General features: G+C 33.7%; 3 protein-coding genes and 1 pseudogene across 3 annotated transcripts; all 4 read right to left on the minus strand.

Moving 5' to 3' along the window:
- Positions 1 to 5,432: 5,432 nt before the first annotated feature.
- LOC134674138 (uncharacterized) lies at positions 5,433 to 7,112 on the minus strand. Its single transcript, XM_063532195.1, has 3 exons — positions 6,921 to 7,112; positions 5,773 to 5,929; positions 5,433 to 5,596 (listed from the first exon to the last, which is right to left on the minus strand). Exons 1-3 carry the CDS (start codon positions 7,110 to 7,112, stop codon positions 5,433 to 5,435), a joined length of 513 nt encoding a protein of 170 aa, XP_063388265.1.
- A 5,004-nt stretch (positions 7,113 to 12,116) lies between these two features.
- On the minus strand, positions 12,117 to 15,443 carry LOC134674139 (uncharacterized; annotated as a pseudogene).
- A 3,535-nt stretch (positions 15,444 to 18,978) lies between these two features.
- On the minus strand, positions 18,979 to 22,320 carry LOC134674140 (uncharacterized). The gene is made up of 3 exons (XM_063532196.1): positions 22,204 to 22,320; positions 19,342 to 19,498; positions 18,979 to 19,142 (listed from the first exon to the last, which is right to left on the minus strand). The coding sequence occupies exons 1-3, from the start codon at positions 22,318 to 22,320 to the stop codon at positions 18,979 to 18,981; spliced, it is 438 nt and encodes a 145-aa protein (XP_063388266.1).
- Positions 22,321 to 25,611: 3,291 nt separating this feature from the next.
- Positions 25,612 to 26,321, minus strand: LOC134674141 (uncharacterized). Its single transcript, XM_063532197.1, has 3 exons — positions 26,176 to 26,321; positions 25,875 to 25,879; positions 25,612 to 25,778 (listed from the first exon to the last, which is right to left on the minus strand). Exons 1-3 carry the CDS (start codon positions 26,319 to 26,321, stop codon positions 25,612 to 25,614), a joined length of 318 nt encoding a protein of 105 aa, XP_063388267.1.
- Positions 26,322 to 27,220: the final 899 nt, after the last annotated feature.

The following is a 27,220-nucleotide window of genomic DNA, read 5'->3' on the forward strand; positions in this document are numbered from 1 at the left end:
GAACTTGGCACTCATTTAAATCTCCATTCTTTTTGCGGCGAACCCCACAGCCAAGCATAATTTTTGTATTGAACTTGGCTCTCCTTTTTTACATTTATGTTTTTGATGGGATATTGTATACCAAAGTCGGGGTTGTCGTAAGTAACATGCCATATTCTCTAAAAGGCCACCAAGCACAGATCCAAAACTTTTTTTCCAACTAAAAGAAATGATTAGACTATGCCCAGATGTTTCGCTTTACGAATCATATGTAATTGCTGTTTACATAGTACGATTTTTTTTGTGTAATATCTCGTCTTGTTCGCAAACCGTACATTTTCTTGTAGTATTTGTCCAAAATCGTTGTAGTTACTCGGGAGGATTGGGTAAATATTGTCCAAACCATATGCTTTACGTGATCTCCCAGGACGAAATGTTACTTATTATTAAAGCACTAATTAAACTATATGTGTAATTTTTTAATAAAAATATAATACCAGAAAAAACGGCTAAGTAAAGTTGTATTTATAATAAACGATACAGTCCTTAGGTAGGTTTTTCTAACATTTCACCTTCATGTATTTACAAATAAAAATTGCAATTGAGTACATTCCTGTAGAATAAAGTAACGGAAAGTTAGCTTAAGCAAAAATCTTTATAAAAAGATGATTTAAATCTATCATATTTTCGTTTATGACTAGGGACTGACCTGTAGATATAGCAGCATTACTTATTATCTGAGCACAGCAACTTTCAGCAAGATTTATATTTGTATAGAAATTTTCACAGGCAATGCTCAAAGTTAGCAATAACAGAAAATTCTTGGTATTCAAAATCACGACGAACATTGCAAAATACATTGTTTGAACCTGTAAAATGAAAACGAATCTTAGACTAAAACTTTATTCAACTTATAATACAAGTTCGAGTATTGTACGCCCATGCGTATTATTTCGAACACTTACTATTGTTTCTCCAGCACGCGGTCTCTCATATTCGAGCAGATATTGCAAATTCATTAAAATATGCATAAATGTTTGTAACCCAAAGGCTGTAATCTAAAACAATGTTCATACATCTGAGAATGTGAAATAGTTAAGCCTATGATATTGTTTTTTTCGGTCTGGTACCAGGAACTTCATTTAATACAAGCTAACGTATGGTGGAGACCACGGACTAGCAAGCGCAGCGTAGGACGTCCACCCACAAGATGGACAGACGACCTTGTTAACGCCGCCGGAAGACGCTGGATGTGGGTGGCTTCCAACCGGTAAGGGGTCATCCATTAATTACATCACACGTTTAGGGGGAGGGAGGGGCGTCAAGAAAATGTGACATATTGTGACATGGGGGAGGGGGGAGACACAAACTTTGTGACGTCACTTTAACTTCATCAGTAACCGAAAATTTATTTAAATTATTTTATTCGCTGTACATTTAAATAACAAGTTTTTAAAACGATAATCGTTTTTATTCGTTTAATTTTCTTTCCTAAGCAGTTTTGGGTTATAAAATTACTAATATTTATATTGTCAAAAATATTTTGATAAAATATTAATGATACTTAGGTACTTACTTAATTCGATTTGGCGATTTCGTAGAAAAAATGTGACGTCAAACTAGGGGGGAGGGGTTTGCCAAATGTGACCAAGTGTGACAAGGAGGGGGGGAGGGGTCAAAAAACCTAGAAATTCGTGTGACGTAATTAATGGATAACCCCTAAGTACGTATGGAGGTCCAAGGGGGAGGCCTATGTTCAGGAGTGGACGTCTTATGGCTGAGATGATGATGATGATGAACGTATGAAAAATGGAAATACTTTATTGCAAAATCAAATTCCTTTAAGAATATTAACTTAATAGAGGTACATCAAACATCTTCGATACAAGAAATATATAAATCGTATCCTCTTCAGTTGCATTGTTAATTCTCTTGCCCGTAACGGACAGAAAGTCCGTTAAATGATGGCATTAGGACTTCAACTTACCGAAAACTCATACACTTTGTTGCTTAAACGAAATGCTTTAATTATATCAGTATATGTATTCTGAGACTGCACAACGTAATACTTCTTCTTCAGGTGTGAGATGTATATTTTTATATTCTTCCATTTTATGAATCCAAGCAATCAACTCATCTTTGATCATTACAACAGATCGCGTAAGGTGAAGTACTTGCATATCAAAAACTATCGGTGGTACGACCACAATAAAATTCACCAGCAAACTAAGAATATCCAAACCATGAGCACAACCCAAAAGCCAAAGAAAACCGTACATACTAACAACCAACAATACACAGAGCCAATTGTGGATCTTGTGTTTATAGAGAAATTCTTGTTTATCAGTTATTAAAAAGTCAAGCACATGTTGCAATATGATGATAAGTTCAACGACAAAGTTTCTCCGGAACGAATTGACAATATATGTAATGATTGACATTAAAGAATAAAATATTAAATCGAAACAAAGCAAAAAACTGACAGAACCATCGTAATTGTATATTAATAAAAAACGAAAGACGTGGCTCAATGTAAGAACGGTACAACCGATTATGGAACGTATATGAAAGGACAAGGACAGGAGTGATGAAATTGTTAATGATGCTGAAACTAGGCATTAAAAAGCAAGTATGTACAAAGCTTAGAGGAAACAACATAGCTTGGAAATCTTTATCAAGTATATTGTTCATCAGGTACTCAGTTTGAATCCTCCTGTTTATTTGAATTTTGTACTTGACGACTTCATCACTTTTCATTTTAAGTTTTGCTGAAAAATCCTGTTATTCGTGTAATTTCTTTGAAACTTTTAATATTACTTAGGAAGGAGTGGGGCACGGCGCGGTAATGTTATGGCGATAATCATAATATTAAAAGGAAAAATAAATTAAGTACATTGGACTCAACCAGCCTTATCTCACTGTACACATCGGTAACTCGTGGCACTTAGGTAGCACTTGATAGTTTCTAACAGACTAGTGATGTGACAATGTTTTTCCTATACGAGTCGAGAAAAAGAAACCACTAAAAAAAGGAATTTTAATCATTTAATATATGACATTCGTGATAAAAAAATAATATTTGTTCTAAATTTTCACAAGTCAGCCTACGTCTTCTACTTGAAAAAATCCACTTTGTGTAAGAAAACGATCTTTCAACCTCCACTGACGTAATGGGTAAAAAAAGCAGTTTATTGTAAAGTTGTAGCGTATTTTTATTGATATTCTCTTTGATTTCAACTTCTTTATTTTGTAATAAGTTATATATTGATATTTTTTGTTGATTGATAGCTTTTGATAAACAAGTTTACCTTTGTGGTGCAGTCTCAGTAATGAAAGTGACTTTTCAATTTAAAATACGACCTCCAATAGACTCTTTTAGAGAACGTCTCCCATCACTAATCTTTTAAGTGCTACCTAAATGCCACTAGTTACCGATGTGTGCAGTCAGTTATTTGTAATCAAAAGTATGAGTCATTTTCACGAATTCATGTATTAGGACTATTAAGTCTAATGAAAATTGACTGTTAACCCGTGGAGTGCCCCAGAATTACCGTATTATGGAACTGCCATACTACTTACAGGTAAAGAGAGCTCTGATTGCCACCGAAACATACGTGTACTTTTGTCCCACATAATATTAGGCCTACTTGGTCGGTTTACAAGTCCATTTTTTTATTTGGTTTCTTGTAACAAATAACTTTAATTGTTTACAAGAAGTCAGACAAAAAATGTACTAGTAAACTGCCCAAGTAGACCTAAACATTACCTATGTGGAAAAGGTTAATGTTATTAATAATGGAATATAAAAACAGAATATTAAAGTAAATATGTATATTGCTTTAATTTTGTTAATAGCGTAAGTAATTGAAAATTATAAATATTCGTACTTAAATAATTTAAATATGAATGCCACTAAAATTATATAAATTTTATACTGACGTAGTTTGTGTAATCGGAAGTCAACGTATGTTGTCGGGAGCAAGATATAGAAGTCGCCTGCATCTTTACTGACTCCCCCGGCCCCCCCTTGCTAGTTACCATCACATGTGTGACAGTAGGGCGCTCCACGGGTTAATAAATTAATGATGAAAGTAGGTTGTCTACTACCATAATATATGTATAGTTTAATAAAGATAATAATTTTAGGTTTTTCTTAAAGGATTATTCATACAATAGAGTACAATGAAGTATCATAATAAAAGTATAGGTAAAGATACAGTAAGACACTTTCTCCTAGATTCTCTAGAACAAGCTAGACAAACTAGTGTATAGGAAGATGAATAAGACTTTAGTACGAAACGGGTGAGGTTAGTTTTAAGAAGATTCCGAGAAGAAATAGGACAATTACGATACCTCGAAATATTTAGTCGAGTTAAATCGATTTTTGATAAGGCGCAGCGCCCACGCCGCGCGGCACGGCGGCGGCGCGGCGGGAATACTGAAGCTGGAGGCAGTTATGAAGTTGACCCAATTTTTTTTTATTAAGATGTGCTTCATCACATATATTCCTTGACTCATTTTAAGCATTTCGAGTCCGGGAGGCAATAAGAAGTGTGCTTCTAGTCGGGCAGGGTACAAAGATGGACGCTACCCGTCATCTTTAATGGCTCCTCTACACGATGGCCGAGCGCTGTGCCAGCGAGATGACCTTGTGTTGGTTGGATGGAACGCATCTACACGATGGCGACATTCAGTTGTGATCTAACCGGTTTCCAAGATGGACATGGAAGCATTAGCCGTTGCAGCAATTTATCTAAGATACGCCACGTACCATTATTATCATCAAGTATTTAAAAAAAATGTCATAGAAGCTGCAAGAGTTTTTTGATGATACCTAAAATAAATGAATGTTAGATTTTTTAAAGAATTTAAGTAATTAAATGTCTTTTTTAATTTCATGTTACCTTATAATAGTTATAATTTGCTTAAATTATTTTAGAGCATATTATAAATTTTATTTAATTTTGTTACTAGCTTACCAAACAGCTGTGCAAATTGTGCAATGTAGGTACTTACTATATATAGTTAGATATGTATCTAATATTCATTTATTTAACTACTAGTATGTATTGTTGGTGGTTTTATATTGATTTAAACTAACACGATTTTCACTCATTTTTTTATAACTATCACCAAACATAATCATTTTATTGTATGGTTTTATTGGTCTTGTCAATAAAAATAATCACGAGTGATAATCTGTTTTATTTTTGGAATAATGTAGGTAGGTACTTACGTTCAAATATCAAGTCAAATATATTAAGTTTATAAGTAAGTACATTAAATAATTATCACTTTCAGTTTAAATAGTAGGACATGACAGTGGTTTGATACTGGTATTAAAAAAAATTGGTACCTACTGTGCCAGTGCCAGGTAAAATACCGAGCATTTCTCTGAATCTTAAGAATTCCCTTAAAAGAGTTTTAACACAAAGTAGTACTAGGGTACAATTCTACGTTAAAAAGGCAAACTGCAGTAGTACGACGGTGTGGACCACGATTACGCTGAACAGCCGCAGGGGGAACGTTGCGTCGAATTCGAACACGCCGAACGCCGACATCTTGCGCAGCGACGCGAGGTTCAAACGCAACACGTTCTTGCAAGTCTTGCGCATGCCTAAAAAATTCAAGAAGAATTGTTTTTCTAACATTTCACCTTCTTGTATTTACAAATAAAAATTGCAAATGCGTACATTCCTGTAGATTAAAGTAACGGAATGTTAGCTTAAGCAAAAATCTTTATAAAAAGATGATATAAAACTATCATATTTTCGTTAAACACTCGGGACTGACCTGTAGATATAGCATTACTTAATATCTGAGCACAGCAACTTTCAGCAAGATTTATAGTTGTATAGAAATTTTCACAGGCAATGCTTAAAGTTACCAATAACAGAAAGTTCTTCAAATTCAAAATAACGACGAACATTCCAAGAAACATTGTTTGTATCTGTAAAATAAAAACGAATCTTAAACTAAACTTTTATTTTACTTATAATATAAATTTGAATATTTTAGGACCATGCGTATTTATTTCTAACACTTACTGTTGTTTCTCCAGTACTCGGTTTCCCAAATTCGAGCATATATTGCAAATTCATTAAAATATGTATAAATGTTTGGAACCCAAAGACTGTAATCTAAAACAATATTCAAATGTCTGTGGATATGAAATAGTTAATGCTAGGATATTTTTTTTTATTTCTGGTACCTGGAACTTCATTTAATATAGGCTAATTCCTTTAAAAGAATATTAAAATAATATACACCAAACATCTTCAGTACAAGAAATATGTAAACCGTGTGCTCTTCAGTTGCAATGTTAATTCTCTTGTCCGTTCAATCATAACATAAGGACTTCAACTTACCGAAAACTCATACACTTTGTTGCTTAAACGAAATGCTTTAATTATATCAGTATATGTACTGAACATATCATATTCCGGGACTGCAGAATATAATACTTCTTCTTCAGGTGTGATATGTATGTTCTTAAATTTTTCCATTTTATGAATCCAAGCAATCAACTCATCTTTGATCATCACAACAGATCGCGTAACGTGAACTACTTGCATATCAAGAATCATCGGTGGTATGATCATAATAAAATTCGCCAGCAAATTAAGAATATCAAAACCAAGAACACCAACCACTAGCCAAAGAAAAATGTACATACTAACAACCAACAATACAGAGAGCCAATTTTGGATCTTGTGCTTAAAGATAAATTCTTGTTTGTCAATTTTTAAAAAGTCAAGCACATGTTGCAATGTGATGATAAGTTCAACGACAAAGTTTCTATGGAAGGAATTGACAATATATGTAATAATTGACATTAAAAAATAAAATATTAAATCGAAACAAAGCAAAAAACTAACAATACCAGTGCCAGAATCATTGTAATAATATAAAAAACGAAAGACGTGGCTAAATGTAAGAACAGTACAACCGATTATGGACTGTATATAAAAGGACACGTGGTTGTCAGGAGTGATGAAATTGTTAATGATGCTGAACCTAGGCATTAAAAAGCAAGACTGAACAAGGTTCAACGGAAACATCATAGCTTGGAAATGTTGGTCAACTATATTGTTGAGCAAGCACTCAGTATGGATCCTCTTGTTTATTTTCATTTTGTTCTTGAATACAAGATCACTTTTCAATTCAGTCAAAATATTCTGTTCTACGTGGAATTTCGTTGATGAAATACTGGGACACGGCAAAGTGATATTACGGCGTTAACCATATTAAAAGAAAATGTATGTCGTTATAATAAATAGAACTCAAGTAGCCTAATCAATCATTAAAATGATGTGCTTCTTTTTAATTTGATTAGCCTAATGAATATAGACCGTTAATAATAAATGATAATGTATACCGGAATTAAAACTATTGTGAGACATATGTAATAAGATTAAATAATAAGTTAGTTCTGTTAGTGCGTGAGAAAGGAGACCTACGCTCTCCGAAACATGTCCCGCGAGGACTAAAAACAAGTGAGTCTAAACCGTATAATTATTATATACATGGTACAATATGGGAAGGATGGGCAAAAATATTAATGAGTAAGAAATACTGTATCTGTATATTAATCGCAAAAATAATTCAAATTAGAGTTGAAATAAGTGCTTAAAATAATAAAATTATTGATTTAAAACGAAACTTTGTTTATTGTTTGACGTAAAAACATGAAAGGCTAGTCTATTCGGCATACAGGCACGATTTAAAATAAAATTGTGTAAAATATATTGGATCAGCAACTGAATGATTCAGATTTAACTTACAAATCTTTATTAAAATTAAAGTAAAACTTATAAAGTTAATTAAAATGTTTGTTCTCCTTCATTCAACATAAGAACATAATTATATTAAAAAAAAACATCTCCCTAGGAATATTTTTGCTAATATTTGTCCCGCTCAATCTGTTACTAGGGTTTGCAATCCAGATCCGATATGTATGAAATTATCCGGATCTGGATCCGGATCCGCGGATCTTCCCATACATTTCGGATCCGTCGTGCAAACCCTATCTGTTACCAATAATTCCAATAAATGGTGACTGCACCGTGCCCGTACTGAGGCGTCCGATATCTGCCAAGCCAAGACAAGCAAAGCGAAGCGCAAGGACATTACCTACCTTTTCTCCATGCGCTTCGTCGTTTTTTTTAACCCGGCCAGGCTCCTGCCCGGTCTAGCGTGAGTCATCCTTTATACCGTTTATGGGCGAGATATATGATAAAAAAATCGATAACAATATATCTCTATACTCTATAGTTATTGCGTTTAACAAAGATAGAATTTTATGGATTTATGTTTGGTCCTTTATAAATCAGACGCTAGTGTGGGGCCTCTCTTATTTGCTCTGCTTTTAACAATATGCTCGTTTTAGGATTGGTATTGTGAATGAAAATAGTAACCTGTATAATCTGATTTATTTAAACATCTACTCGGAACAATTTACACCCATTTTTAAATTTAATAGTATGTAGTACTATAAGTTTAGTATGTAAAAGTGATAATAAATAAGAAATAACTTGTTTATTTTCAGTTTCAGGTAAATACATTAAAAAGAAAAGTAAACTAACTTATCTATAAAATACAACTAAAAACGAATACTAAATAAAATTAAAATACATCTAAGAAATTGAGCCCCTTCGGCATGGTGCCGAAGACGCTGGCAGCATTTCCCAGTTGTATTGCGATGCTGATACGTTGAGCGAGAAAGCTGCCAGCTCTTCGGCGAAGTCGATTAGCCTTTTTGATAGCTAATTAAATAGACATAACTTAAGTACTTATAAGATGATAAGTAAACTTCGTAATGTGAACTATTATACATTGTTACGCCCCTCCCTTTCCAAAATCTAACATACCTAAGTTCGCTATCTCTAAATCTATATATATAAATGCAAGTGTCCTGACTGTCTGATTCATCAACGCAGAGCCGAAACTACAAAAGATAGAAAGTTGAAATTTGCACACTAGATTACATTTAAAAAGTGTAAAAAAGATAAGAAGCGATTTTGAGAAATTCAACCCCTAAGGGGGTTAAATAAATAAATAAAAAGGGGAAGAAAGTTTGTATTGGGTTCAAGTTTTATTTAGAGCTAGGAATTTGAAACTTCGTAAAAAGATAAACTATTAAAATATAAAAAAAACTAATTTCCGCGTTTTTGCAAATTCATCCCCTAAGATGGTGAAAAAATGGGTTGAAAGTTTGTATGTATATCAAAAATTTTTTCGAACGCGGGACTTGAATCTTTGTATTTGAGGATATTATTAAAAGACAGGAAAAGTAATTTCATCGTTTTGTAAAATTCATCCCCTAACAGTGTTAAAAAGGGGTTGAAAGTTTGAATCCACTACAAATGCTTTGAAACTTCTTAGAAAGGCGTAATAGCTGATTACAAAAAAAAAAATTGCAACGTTTTTGGAAATTCAACCCTTAAGGGGGTTTAAAAGCAAATTTTATTTTAAGGTGCAAATTTTATTTTAAGCTAGGAACTTGAAACTTTGCAAAAAGGTGTTAAATTCAAATACAAGAAAACAAATTTCAGCGTTTTTTAAAATTCATCCCCTAAGGTGGTGAAAAAGGGGTTGAAAGTTTGTATGGATATCAACAATTTTTTCGAACGCGGGACTTGAATCTTTGTATTTGGGGATATTATTAAAAGAGAGGAAAAGTAATTTCAGCATTTTGTAAAATTAATCCCCTAACAGGGTTAAAAAGGGGTTGAAAGTTTGAATCCACTACAAATGCTTTGAAACTTCTTAGAAAGGCATAATAGCCGATTACAAAAAAAGTTATTGCAACGTTTTTGGAAATTCTACCCCTCCGGAGGTTTAAAAGGGGATGAAAGTTCGTCTTGGGGTGCAAATTTTGTTTTAAGCTAGGAACTTGAAACTTTGCAGAAAGGTATTAAATTAAAATATAAGGAAACTAATTTTAGCGTTTTTGAAAATTTACCCCCTAAGGTGGTGAAAAAGGGGTTGAAAGTTTGTATGGAGATCAAATATTTTGTGAGTGCGGAACTTGATTCCTTTGTATAAGGGCATATTATTAGAATACAAGAAGAATGCAAGAGAATGCGAGAAGAGTAATTTCAGGGATTTCAAAAATTAATTCATTCCTTTAAAGGGTTAAAAGGGGGTTGAAAATTTATATAACACTCTATGTAAAACTTCATACAACTTGCAAAAAAATAAAAGTAATTTCAACATTGCTTGGATATGAAAATTATAGGTACTAAATATGTAAAATGTTGAAGATAAGATTCCACGCGGACGAAGTCGCGGGCAACAGCTAGTATAATATATTATCTTTGGCTAATGTAGCAAACATACTTCCAAAAGAGTAAAGAGGTTTACAACTTAAATAGTAGGCTAAAGGTAACAAATCCTTAATTTTTGAACTTGAGCAGGCCTATGGAACTCTCCGCGCGAGCTCGGATTTATGCCTACGAATCTGCTCCCGTTCACGGTAGAAAAGCAAGTCAGTGGGCTGGCACACGCGCTCACGTACGCACGTCACCGCGCGCCGCACTGTAAATTTTTACGATAGCTACAAGCTACGTAGTAGCTAGGTACCTACCTACTTTTTTTTTTGTCTATTCAAATTTTTACTGAATACCTACTATTGAATTTCTTTAATTGAACATGTAATGTTTATTATGTATGACAAATATATAATTTTAGATATCTATCTATTTGAAATAGGTAGCAAATTTAAAATTTATTTTGGTATATGAATATTTTAACGACAGTAAGTTAACTTTACACCGGAAAGTGCCTACTCATTTTTGCTTTGGTTAACTTATAATTAATTACCTGTATTCATGGGGTTTCTATTATTTTTCTTTATTGTGTAACATTAATCTCTATCTGGTTTTAAATTACACGAAGTTTAAAACTAATTCTTGCTGGGATTATTGCGCGGTTTATAAAACGGCGTAAACACTGCGGTTACTGCAGAGACATATGACCTTTTAAAATGACTATTTCGCAAACACTAACGCATAACTGGAATATTAGGTATAATTTAAGATTTAGCTTTCCTTTTATTTCACTCCGCTGTTTATGTAGGTATTTATTTATCATTTCTAAGCGTCAGCAACCCTAGCGTTGTGCCGGCGCGCGCGGTGCGGGGAGCGGCGCGTTGAAGGTCACTCCATTGTATTTTTGTGTAGGTATCAAAACGGTAGGTATTTGCATTTTGTTTGAGAGATAAGTATCTGTTCGTAAGAACTATTATATAATCTGTAACTTGAGTTAGATACGAAGTTTTCGACTTTAGCCGACGATACTTAAAATTTAAATTTGTTAAAGCCTACTTTAACAAATTTAAATTTTATGCAATCGTCTGCTCCGTACACCTTGATAGTAGGCAAATAGGTATCTTCCCTGTGAGATAGTTTACTTGCCCATGGGCCCGATTCGGATTTTTAAATAGACATTTATTAGACATCTTTTAGACATCACCAAGACACGATAACGATATGTTTAAGTTCTAACCTGTCAAATTTGACATTTGCGCGATTCTGGAGATACCCTTGAACGATTTCCACAGGATATGACTTAGAGATCCGATTCACATCTAATAGATATCTTATTCTATCTAACGTAAAAGTGACATATTGGTTGCCCGAATTGCGCTGCAAAAGAAAACTAGTTGACATCTAAACTATAACGTATCTAGAATGGATCTAGCACGTGTCGTCTCTTGTGAATATCTTGAAGTTCGAATACGGCAGCAACTCTAATAAACTAATAAATACATTTAGATAAAGACGACGCTGCACTCATGTTCTGAACCTACAGTCCTAGGCATAATATATTTTGCAGTTTTCTCTGTTTTATAAAGTAAGTGGCGAACATAAGCAACATCAGACCAACAAGGCAACCACCACAATGGCTTTTGCAGCACAAATCAAAACTTAAAATTTGATGTTTCCAAAAGTTTTGTAGTTTTCTGTATCATAAGAACTCCGTCGCAATTGTTTCCAAAAGTTTTCTAGTTCTCTGTATCATAATAAATCCATTGTAATTGTTTCCAAAAGTTTTGTAGTTCTCTGTATCATAAGAACTCCGTTGAAAATGTTTCAAGACGTAAAATTAAAATGTTTCAAGTAGTAAGGTAAAATCTACGTTAAAAAGGCGAACTGCAGTAGCACGACAACATAGGTCACGATTATGCTGAAAAGCCGCAACGGGAACGTTGCGTCGAGTTAGAACACGCCGAACGCCGACATCTTGCGCAGCGACGCGCGGTTCAAACGCAACACGTTCTTGCAAGTCTGCCGCATGCCTGGAAAATGCAAGCAGACGGAAAACGTAGGTAATTGGTTTTCGAATATTTCACCTTCTTGTGTTTACAAATAAAATTTGCAATTACGTTCATTACCGAAGAATAAAATACTTAACGGAAACTTCGCTTTTAGGTTAATAAAGACAATTTAAAACTATTTGTTTATACCTAGTTTACTAGGTAGGTACTTTGGACTGACCTTTAGGTATAGCGTTACTTAAATTCTGAGCACAGCAACTTTCAGCAAGATTTGTAGCTCTATAGAAATTTTCACATGCAATGCATAACGTTACCATTACCATAATGTTCTTGAAATTGGTAATTATGATGAAACTTCTTAGACCCGTTGATTGAAACTGTAAAAATGAAAACGAATCTTAGACTTACTTCGACTTACAATACTAACTTTAATTTAAATATTAAAATCACTTACTACTGTATCTCCAGTACTCGTTTTCTCAAGTTCGATCATATATTGCAAATTCATCAAAATATGCATAAATGTTTGGAACCCAAAAACTGTAATCTAAGACAATGATCATGATTATTGAGAATGTAAAATGAATCTCGCATTGAAGATAATATTTAATTTGTATGAAAATTAGGAAGTTTAAAAACTTAGGGGACCCATGCTTAAATTAATTGCTCGTGTTACAAGCCACATTCAGTATTTAATAAATAGATATAGATAAATACTTATTAATTATTAAAAAAGAGCTGTCAAAGCGCCTCATAGAGGCTTCTGGTGACCAGGAGGTTGGCTAAAATTTTTCCAGCGGATCAGCATTGCCATCGAGAGGGGCAATGCGGCCAGACTTCTGGGCAAGTACAATGGCAATATTTATTTATAAGTTTTTAATTTAAGTGTTTTTATTTTGGTTTAATATTGTTATAAAATAAGATTATCTCCTTAATACTTAAATGAAATAGAAAACTCTATGGGTGTTTTCTATGGACTCAGGAACAAATATTTGTGATGACTACGCAAATAAATGCCCTTTTTAGGATATGAACCCGGAACCTCCTGCTTCGTAGGCAGGGTCACAACCAACTGGGCTAGGAGTCCGTTACCCGTTACATGGTTCTGAAATTCATTTGATACAGGCTTTTACGTAGCTAAATCTGAAATCCTTTTTTGCAAAATCAAATTCTTTTAGGAGTTTTAACATAACACGACCCAAAACATTTTCGATAGAAGATATTACGGGTGTACTTTCGTTTGGGCCAAATACATTTCGCCAAATTTCAACTTCCCAACAAACTTATCGCAATAGTTTCATTTCCCAAAGGAACCTTTAGCAAAGTCACACTTCGCATATAATTTATTTGGTCAAATTATCATTTGGCATGATTTTACTTTGTCAAATGTTATTAGGACAAAAACTTATTTAGCAAACGTTTTTTATTGTCTAATATTATATTCCAAAAAGATGTTTGGTCAAAATTGTCACTTTGCAAATTTGACAAATAGGCATCTCTATTTAAATTTGTACTTTTTGTTATGTTAATATCGGTACGTTAAATTCTACGTAATTTGGGTGGGTTGGGTTAGGTTTGAACTGCGATTCTCACAAAACGGAACTGCTATCAGAAAAGTGGGTTAGGTTAGGTTAGAACTGTGACCCTCACAGAATCGAAATGCTATTAGAAAAGTGGGTTAGGTTAGGTTAGAACTGCAATCCTTACAGAAACGAAATACTATGTACCAGAAAAAGGTCATCGAAGTGGATTAATTAATTTAATAGTATAACGAGATGTAAAAAATTTGCATGACATTTTAAACTAAAATGTGGTTTAAATATTGGTGGTTATTTACTATTTTTGGGTTACAATGATTACTTTGGTGTTATTTGCTTTAATAGAATAGCAAGATGTAACAAATCTAGTTATCATTTTACATTAAAATGGAGTTTTAATTTTAGTGATCGTTTACTACATATTTTTGGCAGTAAGAATATTTTTTTTTGACGTTACCTTTTTTGCAGCCTCCTAAGCTCTCTGTTGGTATGTAAATTGTATGCCATGCAATATTTTGGGACATGTAAGTTATGCTTAATGATACATTTGACTAAATAATATTTGGTAAAATGAAACTTGTCCAAGTAATTATTTGCTAAACAATAACTTGCCAAAAAAGACTATTGCTAACTGAACATTTGCGATAAGTTGTTTTGCCAAACATTTTTTTGGGAAATGATAATTTGGGAAACATAGTTTGGGATGTGATACTTTGGGAAACGTTTTTGGCCCATTCGTTAGTAAACCGATATTACGAGTATATTAAGCTCTTTAGCTGCATTTTCTATTTGCTTGTGTAGTATATATGTAAAGGTATATTCTCTTATTGTTCAATGAAGGAATAAGGACTTCAACTTACCGAAAATTGATATACTTTGTTGCTTACAGAAAATGCACTAATTATACCAGTATATGCGTTGAACATATCGCAGTCCGAGACTGCAGAATGAACTAATTCTTTTTCAGGTGTGATATGGATGTTCTTACATTCTTCCATTTTATGAATCCAAGCGATCAACTCATTTTTGATCATTACAACAAATCGCGTAACGTAAACCACTTGCATATCAAAAATCATGAATGGTACTATATAATAAAAATTTACTAGCAAATCATAGATACCATATTTAATACAAGCAAAAAACCATTGTAGAACGCAGATAATAATAACCAACATTACACTAAGCCAGTTTTGGATCTTATGTTTGCGAAGAAAATTTTGTTTGTCAATTTTGATAAAATCAAGAACATGCTGCAATTTGACAATTAGTTCAACGACACAGCTACTCTGGAATGAATTAACGATATAGGTAACAATTGAAATTACAAAATAAAATATCAAATCAAAATAATGTATGACAGCAACACCAACACCAGTGTTTAAACTCTTAGTAACTTCTCTATAGAACATAAAACGAAAGACGTGACTCGACGTGAGAATAATACAGCCAATTATGGACTTTATGTAATAAGACACCTGGTTGTCAGGAGTTATGAAATTGTTAATGATGCTGAACCTATGCATCAAAAGGCAAGACTGTACAAAGCTTAGAGGAAACAACATAGCTTGGAAATCTTTATCAAGTATATTGTTCATCAGGTACTCAGTTTGAATCCTCCTGTTTATTTGCATTTTGTCCTTGACGACTTCATCACTTTTCATTTTAAGTTAGTTTTGCTGAAAGATCCTTTTATTCGTGTGATTTCTTTGAAACTTTTAATATTACTTAGGCATAAGTGGGGCACGACAACGTGGGGGTAATGTTATGGCGATAATCATAATACATCACATGTATTAAAAGGAAAAATAAATTGAGTACTTTGGATTAAACGAACCTTATCTGTGATCAAAAGTATGAGTCCATTCACGAATTCATGTATTAGGATTATTAAGTCTAATGAAAATTGACTGCTAACACGTGGAGCGCCCCAGAATTACCGTAGTATGGAACTCCTATACTAGTTACCAAATAGTAAAGGAAGTATATTGGTAAGGGCCCCCCCACATCTGGCGCCTTTCGAGGGTCGGCGTCTACAATTATATGGCCGCTGCTCGACGCAACTGCGCAGCGACGTCATTTTCCATAGCGCTGACCGGACGCCGACAGACGCCGACGCTCGCAAGACGCTAGATGTGGGGGGGGGGGCCCTAAAGAGAGCCCTCTTGAAGCATTTTATGAAAACTCATTTGACAGCGCCATCTCTGATTGCCCCCCGATATGTGTGCGTGCACAACTACGAGTACATACACATCCATACGTGTACTTTCGGCCCACATAATTGACCGAAGCGTAGCGAAGGTCTACGTTTTGACTCGGGCATTTTGCTTTTGTATGTCCGGATGTTCTCCTCTACAGGTCGCAATTCTTAACCGATTCTCGTGAAATTTTGTAACCGAATTCTGTTTCGATAATTTTTTTTGTCGTGCCGGTTTTTGGATTTTTTCTAAAATGGAAAAGTTGTGACAGCTCGCGCTTAAATACATAGTCGTATCGGTATCATAAGAGTGTATACTTTTTGAGACATGTTTACATACATATTAAGTGGCCATAAATTCAGAAAATGTATTTCGCTGGTTTTGGAGTTATTAAGATATTTTAATTTGTATGTCCGGATGTTCTCCTGTACAGGTCGCAATTATTAACCGATTCTCGTGAAATTTTGTAACCGAATTCTGTTTATTTATATTTTTTTTATTATTTGATAATTTTTTTTGTCGAGCCAGTTTTTGGGATTTTTCAAAATGGAAGATTTGTGATAGCTCGCTTCATAAGTTTCACTTTTTTTTGGTAAAGATCTGTTAGTTTAATCAATCAAGTTGCTGATCCTATATATTTTACACAATTTTAAATCGTGACTGTATGCCGAATAGGTCTGTCTTTCATATTTTTACGTCAAACAATAAACAATTTTTTTATTTCGTTTTACTTTAGAGCACTTATATTTCACTTCGAATTTGATTTTATTCCCGAATAATAGGCATATAGTATTTTTAAATCTCATTAATATTTTTGCCCATCCTTCCCATATTAGGTCCACCATGTAGGTATACATTGTTATATAATAACTAGTCGGGCCCGCGTCGTACGTAACTATATTCTGTTTTTTTATTCCATTATTATTATTTTTTAATCTCCTTTATTCATCATTTTCCTTGGGCTAGGTTTTTATAATATGTATATAAAAGTAAAATATAAAAACACTTACAAAACAATAAAAAATACATATAAACACATTATAAAAAACCTAACCTAGGGTGCCGCCAGCAGCGGGGCAAGGCCCAAGCTACCGGTGGTCAGGGCTGCAGAGAGAGGAACCGGCGGACTATCCGCGCCGTGTCCAAGATCACCGCCTTCTGCATCTGTCCCTTGATCCAACCACCTAGCGAGAGTCTCTCAAGATGTTGGTCGAGACTCTTTGCTATTAAACCGTTCACTGAAACGACTATCGGGACAATGATCGTCGTTATTTTTTAATTATTATTATGCATTTCTAATTTAATGTACAATGTTGAATACATTTACAATGTATTCTAATTTAAAATTGCGTAAAATATATTGGATCAGCAATTGAACCATTCAGATTTAACTAACATATCTTTATCAAAATTAAGTGCCCCTGCCAAGACGAGCAAAGCGAAGCGTAAGGGCGCTAGGTAGGTACTTTTCACCAAGCGTTTCTTCGTTTTTTTAACCCGGCCCGGCTCCTGCCCGGTCTAGCGTGAGTCATCCTTTACTCCGTTTATGGGCGAGAAGTGTGATGAAAAATCGATAACAATATATGTGTATATATATTGCTTTTAATAAAGATAGAAATTTATGGATTTATGTTTGGTCTTTCATAAATCAGACGCTAGTTTGGGGCCTCACTTATTTGCTCTGCTTTTAACAATATGCATGTCTTAGGATTGGTATTGTGAATAAAAATCCATGTATAATCTGATTTATTTTAACATCTACTTGTAACCATTTACATTTGTTTTTAAGTTAATAACTATCACTATAATTTTAGTAGGCAACATTGCTAAGAAATAAGAAATAACTTAAGTACTTATAAGATAATAAGTGCACTTCCTAATGTGAAATATTATATAATTATTGTTACGCCCTTTCCAAAATCTAACATACCTGGATTACCTGGTATCCTATACCTAAAATAAAGTTCTCTATCTCTAGAAATTATATATCTTTGACTAATGTAGCAAACATACTTCTGAAAGAGTAAAGAGGTTTACAACTTAGTCGGTACCTATTGTTGGTTAAGGTAATAAATCCTTAATATTTTTGAAATTGAGTTAGTTACGAAGTTTGCTACTTTAACCGACAATACATAAAACTTAAATTTGGTAAAGTAGGATAAGCAATCGTGTGCACCGTGACAGTAGGCAAATATCTCTCCTGTGAGATAGTTTACTTGCCCATCTCTTATAAATACAGTTAGCAAAAGACGTCTCTGCGCTCATGTTCTGAGATTTTCAGTTCTCTGTTTTATAAACCGAATACATGTCAGAATAAAAGTGACCAAGCGCCGGCAAGCGCCAAGTAAGTGGCGAGCATAAGCAACATCACACCAACCAGGCAATCACCACCACAATGGCTTTGCAACACAAATGAAAACTTATAACTTGATAAGTTTCCAAAAGTTTTATAGTTCTCTGTATCATAAGAACTCCATCGCATTTGTTTCCAAAAGTTTTGTAGTTCTCTGTATCATAAGAACTCCATCGCAATTGTTTCCAAAAGTTTTGTAGTTCTCTGTATCATAAGAACTCCGTTGAAAATATTTCAAGACGTAGTTCGGCAACTTTCCAAAAAAATATTCGAGGTCACCGGGGACCCTAGGGCTGGCTCGTTCCTCGCCCAACGGAGCGGCATAGCCATCCAAAGGGGGAACGCAGTCAGCCTTATGGGAACCCTTCCACAAGGTTCGGACCTGGGTGATCTAGCCTAATATAGGTAAGTATACATATTCATCAGCCACTTTATGTTATATATAGTTTTTTTAGGTATTATTTTTAGTTTTGTAGGTAGTTTTAATTTTAGGTTACTTTTATTCTAAGTTTGGTATTAATTATGTTTATGGTTTTAAAAAATACATATTGAGCAGTTGGTTTATAATAAACGTATCAAGATATTGACGTTGAATAAAATATAAAAGAACCAGACGTAGTAAGGTAAAATCTATGTTAAAAAGGCGAACTGCAGTAGCACGACAACATAGGTCACGATTATGCTGAGCAGCCGCAGCGGGAACGCTGCGTCGACTTCAAACACGCCGTACGCCGACATCTTGCGCAGCGTCGCGCGGTTCAAACGCAACACGTTCTTGCAAGTCTGGCGCATACCTGGGAAATGCAAGCAGACGGAAAACGTAGGTAATTGTTTTTCTAATATTTCACCTTCTTGTGTTTACAAATAAAATTTGCAATTACGTTCATTACCGAAGAATAAAGTACTTAACGGAAACTTCGCTTTTATGTTAATAAAGACAATTTAAAACTATTTGTTTATACCTAGTTTACTAGGTAGGTACTTTGGACTGACCTTTAGGTATAGCGTTACTTAAATTCTGAGCACAGCAACTTTCAGCAAGATTTGTAGCTCTATAGAAATTTTCACATGCAATGCATAACGTTACCATTACCATAATGTTCTTGAAATTGGAAATTATGATAAAACATCTTAGACCCGTTGATTGAAACTGTAAAAATGAAAACGAATCTTAGACTTACTTCGACTTACAATACTAACTTGAATTTAAATATTTAAATCACTTACTATTGTTTCTGTAGTACTCGTTTTCTCAAGTTCGATCATATATTGCAAATTCATCAAAATATGCACAAATGTTTGGAACCCAAAAACTGTAATCTAAGACAATGATCATGATTATTGAGAATGTAAAATGAATCTCGCATTGAAGATAATATTTAATTTGTATGAAAATTAGGAAGTTTAAAAACTTAGGGGACCCATGCTTAAATTAATTGCTCGTGTTACAAGCCACATTCAGTATTTAATAAATAGATATAGATAAATACTTATTAGTTATTAAAAAAGAGCTGTCAAAGCGCCTCATAGAGGCTTCTGGTGACCAGGAGGTTGGCTAAAATTTTTCCAGCGGATCAGCATTGCCATCGAGAGGGGCAATGCGGCCAGACTTCTGGGCAAGTACAATGGCAATATTTATTTATAAGTTTTTAATTTAAGTGTTTTTATTTTGGTTTAATATTGTTATAAAATAAGATTATCTCCTTAATACTTAAATGAAATAGAAAACTCTATGGGTGTTTTCTATGGACTCAGGAACAAATATTTGTGATGACTACGCAAATAAATGCCCTTTTTAGGATATGAACCCGGAACCTCCTGCTTCGTAGGCAGGGTCACAACCAACTGGGCTAGGAGTCCGTTACCCGTTACATGGTTCTGAAATTCATTTGATACAGGCTTTTACGTAGCTAAATCTGAAATCCTTTTTTGCAAAATCAAATTCTTTTAGGAGTTTTAACATAACACGACCCAAAACATTTTCGATAGAAGATATTACGGGTGTACTTTCGTTTGGGCCAAATACATTTCGCCAAATTTCAACTTCCCAACAAACTTATCGCAATAGTTTCATTTCCCAAAGGAACCTTTAGCAAAGTCACACTTCGCATATAATTTATTTGGTCAAATTATCATTTGGCATGATTTTACTTTGTCAAATGTTATTAGGACAAAAACTTATTTAGCAAACGTTTTTTATTGTCTAATATTATATTCCAAAAAGATGTTTGGTCAAAATTGTCACTTTGCAAATTTGACAAATAGGCATCTCTATTTAAATTTGTACTTTTTGTTATGTTAATATCGGTACGTTAAATTCTACGTAATTTGGGTGGGTTGGGTTAGGTTTGAACTGCGATTCTCACAAAACGGAACTGCTATCAGAAAAGTGGGTTAGGTTAGGTTAGAACTGTGACCCTCACAGAATCGAAATGCTATTAGAAAAGTGGGTTAGGTTAGGTTAGAACTGCGATCCTTACAGAAACGAAATACTATGTACCAGAAAAAGGTCATCGAAGTGGATTAATTAATTTAATAGTATAACGAGATGTAAAAAATTTGCATGACATTTTAAACTAAAATGTGGTTTAAATATTGGTGGTTATTTACTATTTTTGGGTTACAATGATTACTTTGGTGTTATTTGCTTTAATAGAATAGCAAGATGTAACAAATCTAGTTATCATTTTACATTAAAATGGAGTTTTAATTTTAGTGATCGTTTACTACATATTTTTGGCAGTAAGAATATTTTTTTTTGACCTTACCTTTTTTGCAGCCTCCTAAGCTCTCTGTTGGTATGTAAATTGTATGCCATGCAATATTTTGGGACATGTAAGTTATGCTTAATGATACATTTGACTAAATAATATTTGGTAAAATGAAACTTGTCCAAGTAATTATTTGCTAAACAATAACTTGCCAAAAAAGACTATTGCTAACTGAACATTTGCGATAAGTTGTTTTGCCAAACATTTTTTTGGGAAATGATAATTTGGGAAACATAGTTTGGGATGTGATACTTTGGGAAACGTTTTTGGCCCATTCGTTAGTAAACCGATATTACGAGTATATTAAGCTCTTTAGCTGCATTTTCTATTTGCTTGTGTAGTATATATGTAAAGGTATATTCTCTTATTGTTCAATGAAGGAATAAGGACTTCAACTTACCGAAAATTGATATACTTTGTTGCTTACAGAAAATGCACTAATTATACCAGTATATGCGTTGAACATATCGCAATCCGAGACTGCAGAATGAACTAATTCTTTTTCAGGTGTGATATGGATGTTCTTACATTCTTCCATTTTATGAATCCAAGCGATCAACTCATTTTTGATCATTACAACAAATCGCGTAACGTAAACCACTTGCATATCAAAAATCATGAATGGTACTATATAATAAAAATTTACTAGCAAATCATAGATACCATATTTAGCACAAGCAAAAAACCATTGTAGAACGCAAATAATAATAACCAACAATACACTAAGCCAGTTTTGGATCTTATGTTTGCGAAGAAAATTTTGTTTGTCAATTTTGATAAAATCAAGAACATGCTGCAATTTGACAATTAGTTCAACGACACAGCTTCTCTGGAATGAATTAACGATATAGGTAACAATTGAAATTACAAAATAAAATATCAAATCAAAATAATGTATGACAGCAACACCAACACCAGTGTTTAAACTCTTAGTAACTTCTCTGTAGAACATAAAACGAAAGACGTGACTCGACGTGAGAATAATACAGCCAATTATGGACTTTATGTAATAAGACACCTGGTTGTCAGGAGTTATGAAATTGTTAATGATGCTGAACCTATGCATCAAAAGGCAAGACTGTACAAAGCTTAGAGGAAACAACATAGCTTGGAAATCTTTATCAAGTATATTGTTCATAAGGTACTCATTTTGAATCCTCCTGTTTATTTCAATTTTTTTCTTGACTTCATCCTTCTTCATTTTAGATTGTTTTGCTGAAAAATCCTGTTATTCGTGTTATTTCTTTGAAACGTTTAATATTACTTAAGAAAAAGTGGGGCACGACAAGTTGTTAATCATATTAAAAGGAAAAATAAATTAAGTACAATGGACTCAAAGAACCTTTCAGTCATCAAAAATATAAGTCCATTTCAAGAATTCATGTATTAGGACTATTAAGTCTAATGAAAATTGACTGTTAATAATTAATGATGAAAGAAGGTTGTCTACTATCATATTATATAGTTATATAAAGACTAGCTGTTGCCCGCGACTTCGTCCGCGTGGAATCTTATCTTCAACATTTTACATCTTTAGTACCTATAATTTTCATATCCAAGCAATCTTGAAATTAAGGAAATTAAGTACTTTTCTTTTTCAGCAAGTTGTATGAAGTTTTAAGTCAAGTGGATTTTGATGTTGGTTGCTTAAATTACTTTTCTTGTATTCTCATAATAGGTACCTACCAATGCCCTTATACAAAGATTCAAGTTCTGCATTCCGCACTCACAAAATATCTGATCTCCATACAAACTTTCAACCCCTTTCTCACCACCTTGGGGGATGAATTTTCAAACACGCTGAAATTGATTTTCTTGTATTTAAATATTATACCTTTTTACAAAATTTCAAGTTCCTAGCTTCAAATAAAATTTGCACCTAAAGACGAACTTTCATCCCCTTTTTAACCCCCTTGGGGGTTGAATTTCCAAGAACGTTGCAATTACTTTTTTTTGTAATCGGTTATTATGCCTTTCTAAGAAGTTTCAAAACCATTTGTAATGGATTCAAATTTTCAACCCCTTTTTAACCCTGTTAGGGGATGAATTTTACAAAACGCTGAAATTACTTTTCCTGTTTTCTGATAATATCCCTAAATACAAAGATTCAAGTCCCACACTCGAAAATTTTTTTGGTATCCACACAAACTTTCAACCCCGTTTTCACCACCTTAGGGGATGAATTTTCAAAAACGCTGAAATTAGTTTTCTTGTATTTAAATAATATATCTTTTAAGGAAGTTTCAAATTCGTAGCTCAAAAGAAAACTTTAACCCCATACAAACTTTCATCCCCTTTTTAACCCTGTTAGGGGATGAATTTTACAAATCGCTGAAATGACTTTTATTGTCTTCTATTAATATCCCCAAATACATAGATTCAAGTCCCGCGCTCGAAAAATTTTTTGATATCCATACAAACTTTCAACCCCTTTTTCACCACCTTGGGGGTGAATTTTCTAAAATGCTGAAATTAGTTTTCTTGTATTTGAATTTGATACTTTTTTACAAAGTTTCAAGTTCCTAGCTTAAAATAAAATTTGCACCCGATGACGAACCTTCATCCCCTTTTTAACCCCCTTAGGGGTTGAATTTCCAAAGACGTTGCAATCACTTTTTTTTGTAATCGCCTATTATGCCTTTCTACGAAGTTTCAAAGCATTTGTAATGGATTAAAATTTTCAACCCCTTTTTAACCCTGTTAGGGGATGAATTTTACAAAACACTGAAATTTTTTTTTTGTCTTCTAATAATATCCCTAAATACAAAGATTCAAGTCCCACACTCGAAAAAATTTTTGGTATCCATACAAACTTTCAACCCCTTTTTAACCACCTTAGGGGATGAATTTTCAAAAACGCTGAAATTAGTTTTCTTGTATTTTAATAGTATATTTTTTTACGAAGATTCAAATTCCTAGCTTAAAAGGAAACTTTAACCCCATACAAACTTTTATCCCCTTTTTAACCCCCTTAGGGGATGAATTTTGAAAAATCCTTTCTTAGTGGACCTCTAGACCTTATAAGGAATCTAGTTGCCAAATTTGGACTTTCTAGTCTCAGCGGTTTGGACTGTGCGTTGATTTAAGTCAGTCAGTCAGTCAGTCAGTCAGTCAGGTCTTTCACGTTTATATATATAGATATAATTTGCTTATAGGATTATTCATACAATGTAGTATCATAATGAAAAGTATACAGTAAGACACTTTCTTCTAGATTCTCTAGAACAATCTTGATAAACTAGTGTATGTAGATGAATAAGACTTTAGGACGAAACGGGTGAGGTTAGTTTTAATAAGATTCCAAGAAGAAATAGGACAATCACGGTATCTCGAAATATTACAAAGTCGAGTCAAATCGATTTTTGAGAAGACTCCTTCATGAGAGTGCCAGCGGATAAACTCAAAATATCAAAATTGTCAGTCACCAGGTTGAAAATGAAAAATCTTTATAGGTTTAAAAGCATATGTGAACCAAATCCCAGGGCTTTGAAACAGATTCTACTATAACTAAGTATTGTAATTTTAGTGAATTTATATGAGACCTCGTTGCTTTAATTAGGACTAAGAGATATTATCGAACATAATTTATAAATAGTTACCTATAGTATGAAATAAAACTTTCTGTGACAATTTTTTTATGAGTTAAATCGTGAAGCTCAATTACGGTAAAATGGGGTGAGTTGGGTGAAATTTGACTTTCAAACCTCGATAAAATTTTATTTTTACATGTGAAAACTGAATGGTGTATAGAAAAAGTGGTTCGGACGTTTGTATTTTAGTGTGTATTTTATTTTGGGTAGTTCCATTTCATAACTTTGACGATAAAGAGGAAAACCCACCTCACCCCGCAGTGCCTCGTATTTGGGGTGAGAGGGTTTTTCATACAAAGGTGATTTTGGAAGATTGTTGGATCGATTTTTTTTTATTACGCGTATTACTATAGCCCCATTTTAATTGGAATACATTATTTTTGTAGCAGTAGCCTTAAAATCCTTTCTCACCCCCCTCTCAAACCTTCTCTCCACATTCATAACCCTACTCACCCCGTTTTACGGTACTTTAAAACCTTCTTTATAGGTAAGTACCTATCTATACATGTTTTTTTTTTTAATTTATGAAACTTATGAAACGAAAATACAAAAATTACACTGAATAGGTACTCTTTAATAGAAAAAGACCGACTTCTCAAAACAGTTTAAAATGCTCACACAATATTATAGTGCATCTTACAACAACTACAACTACTAGTAGCCCCAAGACGTAAAATACTAAAGTAAGACCAAGAAAAGTCTGCAGTTATTTTGATAGCCCACGCAGTGCAAGTGTTATTTTAAACGTCAAACTTCTATGAAATGATGACGTATAAATAACACTTGCACTGTGTGGGCTATCAAAATCACTGCAGACTTTTCTTGGACTAACTCTTGTTGAACTTTAAAATTCAAAAGTTAAATTTTGTTCAAAATGTTGTTCATCTGATAGGGCAGCGTTTCTAGGACGTGAAGAAAGCAAACTGCAGCAGCATGACGGTGTACGGCACAAGTGCGCTGAGCAACCGCAGCGAGAACGCTGCGTCTATTTCAAACACACCGAATGCTGACAACTTGCGCAGCGTCGCGCGGTTCAGCCGCAACACGTTCTTGCAAGTCTTGCGCATGCCTAAAATGAGATTTGATACTTTTAAACGTCTAGAAAGATTGTTATTTACCTTTAAATGATAGGAACACTTATTAGAAATCTACAGTCAAGTGTGACTTGGACTTAAGAAAAAGAAACATTGTCAAAAATTGTTTGGAACCCTCGAAAAGCAAGTCCCTTTTTAAAAGCCTTGGTAGATATGTATTTTACTTAAAAGAACAACACTAATAGACAAGTTAAAAGGACATCTATTTTTGACGATTTTGCCCCCCCCCCCCCTAAAATCATCCAAAAATCATGCTTCGAATGACCCCATTTCCTCCTACTTCATGCTACCATCATCCGATGTCCAGACCCCCCCCCAAATTTGAGATGGCGTAATTTATTAATTGAATAGCCCCCTGTCTCTGTCTCATACTAACCTGTAGCTTGACTGCAACCCAAAAGTTGGGCACAAGAACTCTCAGCAATTTCCACAGATCTATAGAATTTTTCGCAAGCTATACTCAATGCTACCATTAACAAAAAATTCTTCATATTCCAGGTGACGGCTAAAAACGTCATCGTTGGAGTATTGTGGTACTGAAAAATTACAATAAATTTTAAATGATTGTCAACACGATGTTGGCGTAATTCTGTAGATAACATAAATAACATGAAGTTATTAAACTTACGATACTTTCTTCAGGATTTGTTTTTCCAAGTTCAACCAACAATTCCAATGTAATTAGAATACCGAAGAACGTATAGAATCCATAGTAGGTTAACTGAAAAACAACTTCATCTGCTAAATATTACAATACATTACAAATCCTCTTTAATGCTAGCCCTTAAAATTTACAAAGGAACGCACATATTTATTTTAGTATAGAAAGATGTAAAAAAACAATCGCCCTATCGCCAAAGAACGATCCCTTCCAGACAACCTAAAGGTAGTGGATAAATGATAATGCTAACTTAATAAATTTTATTAATTATTATAATCACACTTCACAAAAATGTAATGACAAAGACTTCACCTTACCGAAAACTGATACACTTTATTGCTTAAACGAAATGCTTTTATCATATTATCGTATGCATCAAACATATCGGTTTCCGAGGCAGCGACATTTGTAATATCTTCACCAGTTGCAGTATACACTTTCTTATATTCTTCCATTATTTTATTCCAGGCAAGTAGCTCGTTTCTGATCATTACAATAATACGAGTAACAATAACTACGTGAATGTCAAAAATCAAAATCGGTACCGTCAATATGAAATTAATTAATAGCTCAAGAGACCTATAATCTTGACTGGTAAACAGAACATGAAAGATGAAGATGCTAAAAACCATCACTATACTGTGCCAATTCCGATTCCTGTGTTTAGAAAAGAATTCCACTTTGTCAATTTTAATAGAATTGAGCACATGTTGCAATTTAATAATAAGCTCAACGATGTTAATTCTCTGAGCTGAA

Source organism: Cydia fagiglandana, chromosome 19, assembly GCF_963556715.1.
Source record: "Cydia fagiglandana chromosome 19, ilCydFagi1.1, whole genome shotgun sequence".
Classification (NCBI taxonomy): Eukaryota; Metazoa; Arthropoda; class Insecta; order Lepidoptera; family Tortricidae; genus Cydia; species Cydia fagiglandana.

Excerpts from the sequence above, each read along its gene's own strand:
- LOC134674138 (XM_063532195.1), bottom strand. The coding sequence starts at position 7,112 with ATGAAAATAAACAAGAGGATCCATACTGAGTGCTTGCTCAACAATATA. Across the intron at positions 5,930-6,920 it reads AGTCCATAATCGGTTGTACT|ATACAAACAATGTTTCTTGG; the intron begins GTTCTTACATTT and ends TTTATTTTACAG. Across the intron at positions 5,597-5,772 it reads AAGTAATGCTATATCTACAG|GCATGCGCAAGACTTGCAAG; the intron begins GTCAGTCCCGAG and ends TGAATTTTTTAG.
- LOC134674141 (XM_063532197.1), bottom strand. The coding sequence starts at position 26,321 with ATGACGTTTTTAGCCGTCACCTGGAATATGAAGAATTTTTTGTTAATG.
- LOC134674140 (XM_063532196.1), bottom strand. The coding sequence starts at position 22,320 with ATGAAGAAGGATGAAGTCAAGAAAAAAATTGAAATAAACAGGAGGATT. Across the intron at positions 19,499-22,203 it reads TGTTGTTTCCTCTAAGCTTT|TTTCAATCAACGGGTCTAAG; the intron begins GTACAGTCTTGC and ends TCATTTTTACAG. Across the intron at positions 19,143-19,341 it reads AAGTAACGCTATACCTAAAG|GTATGCGCCAGACTTGCAAG; the intron begins GTCAGTCCAAAG and ends TGCATTTCCCAG.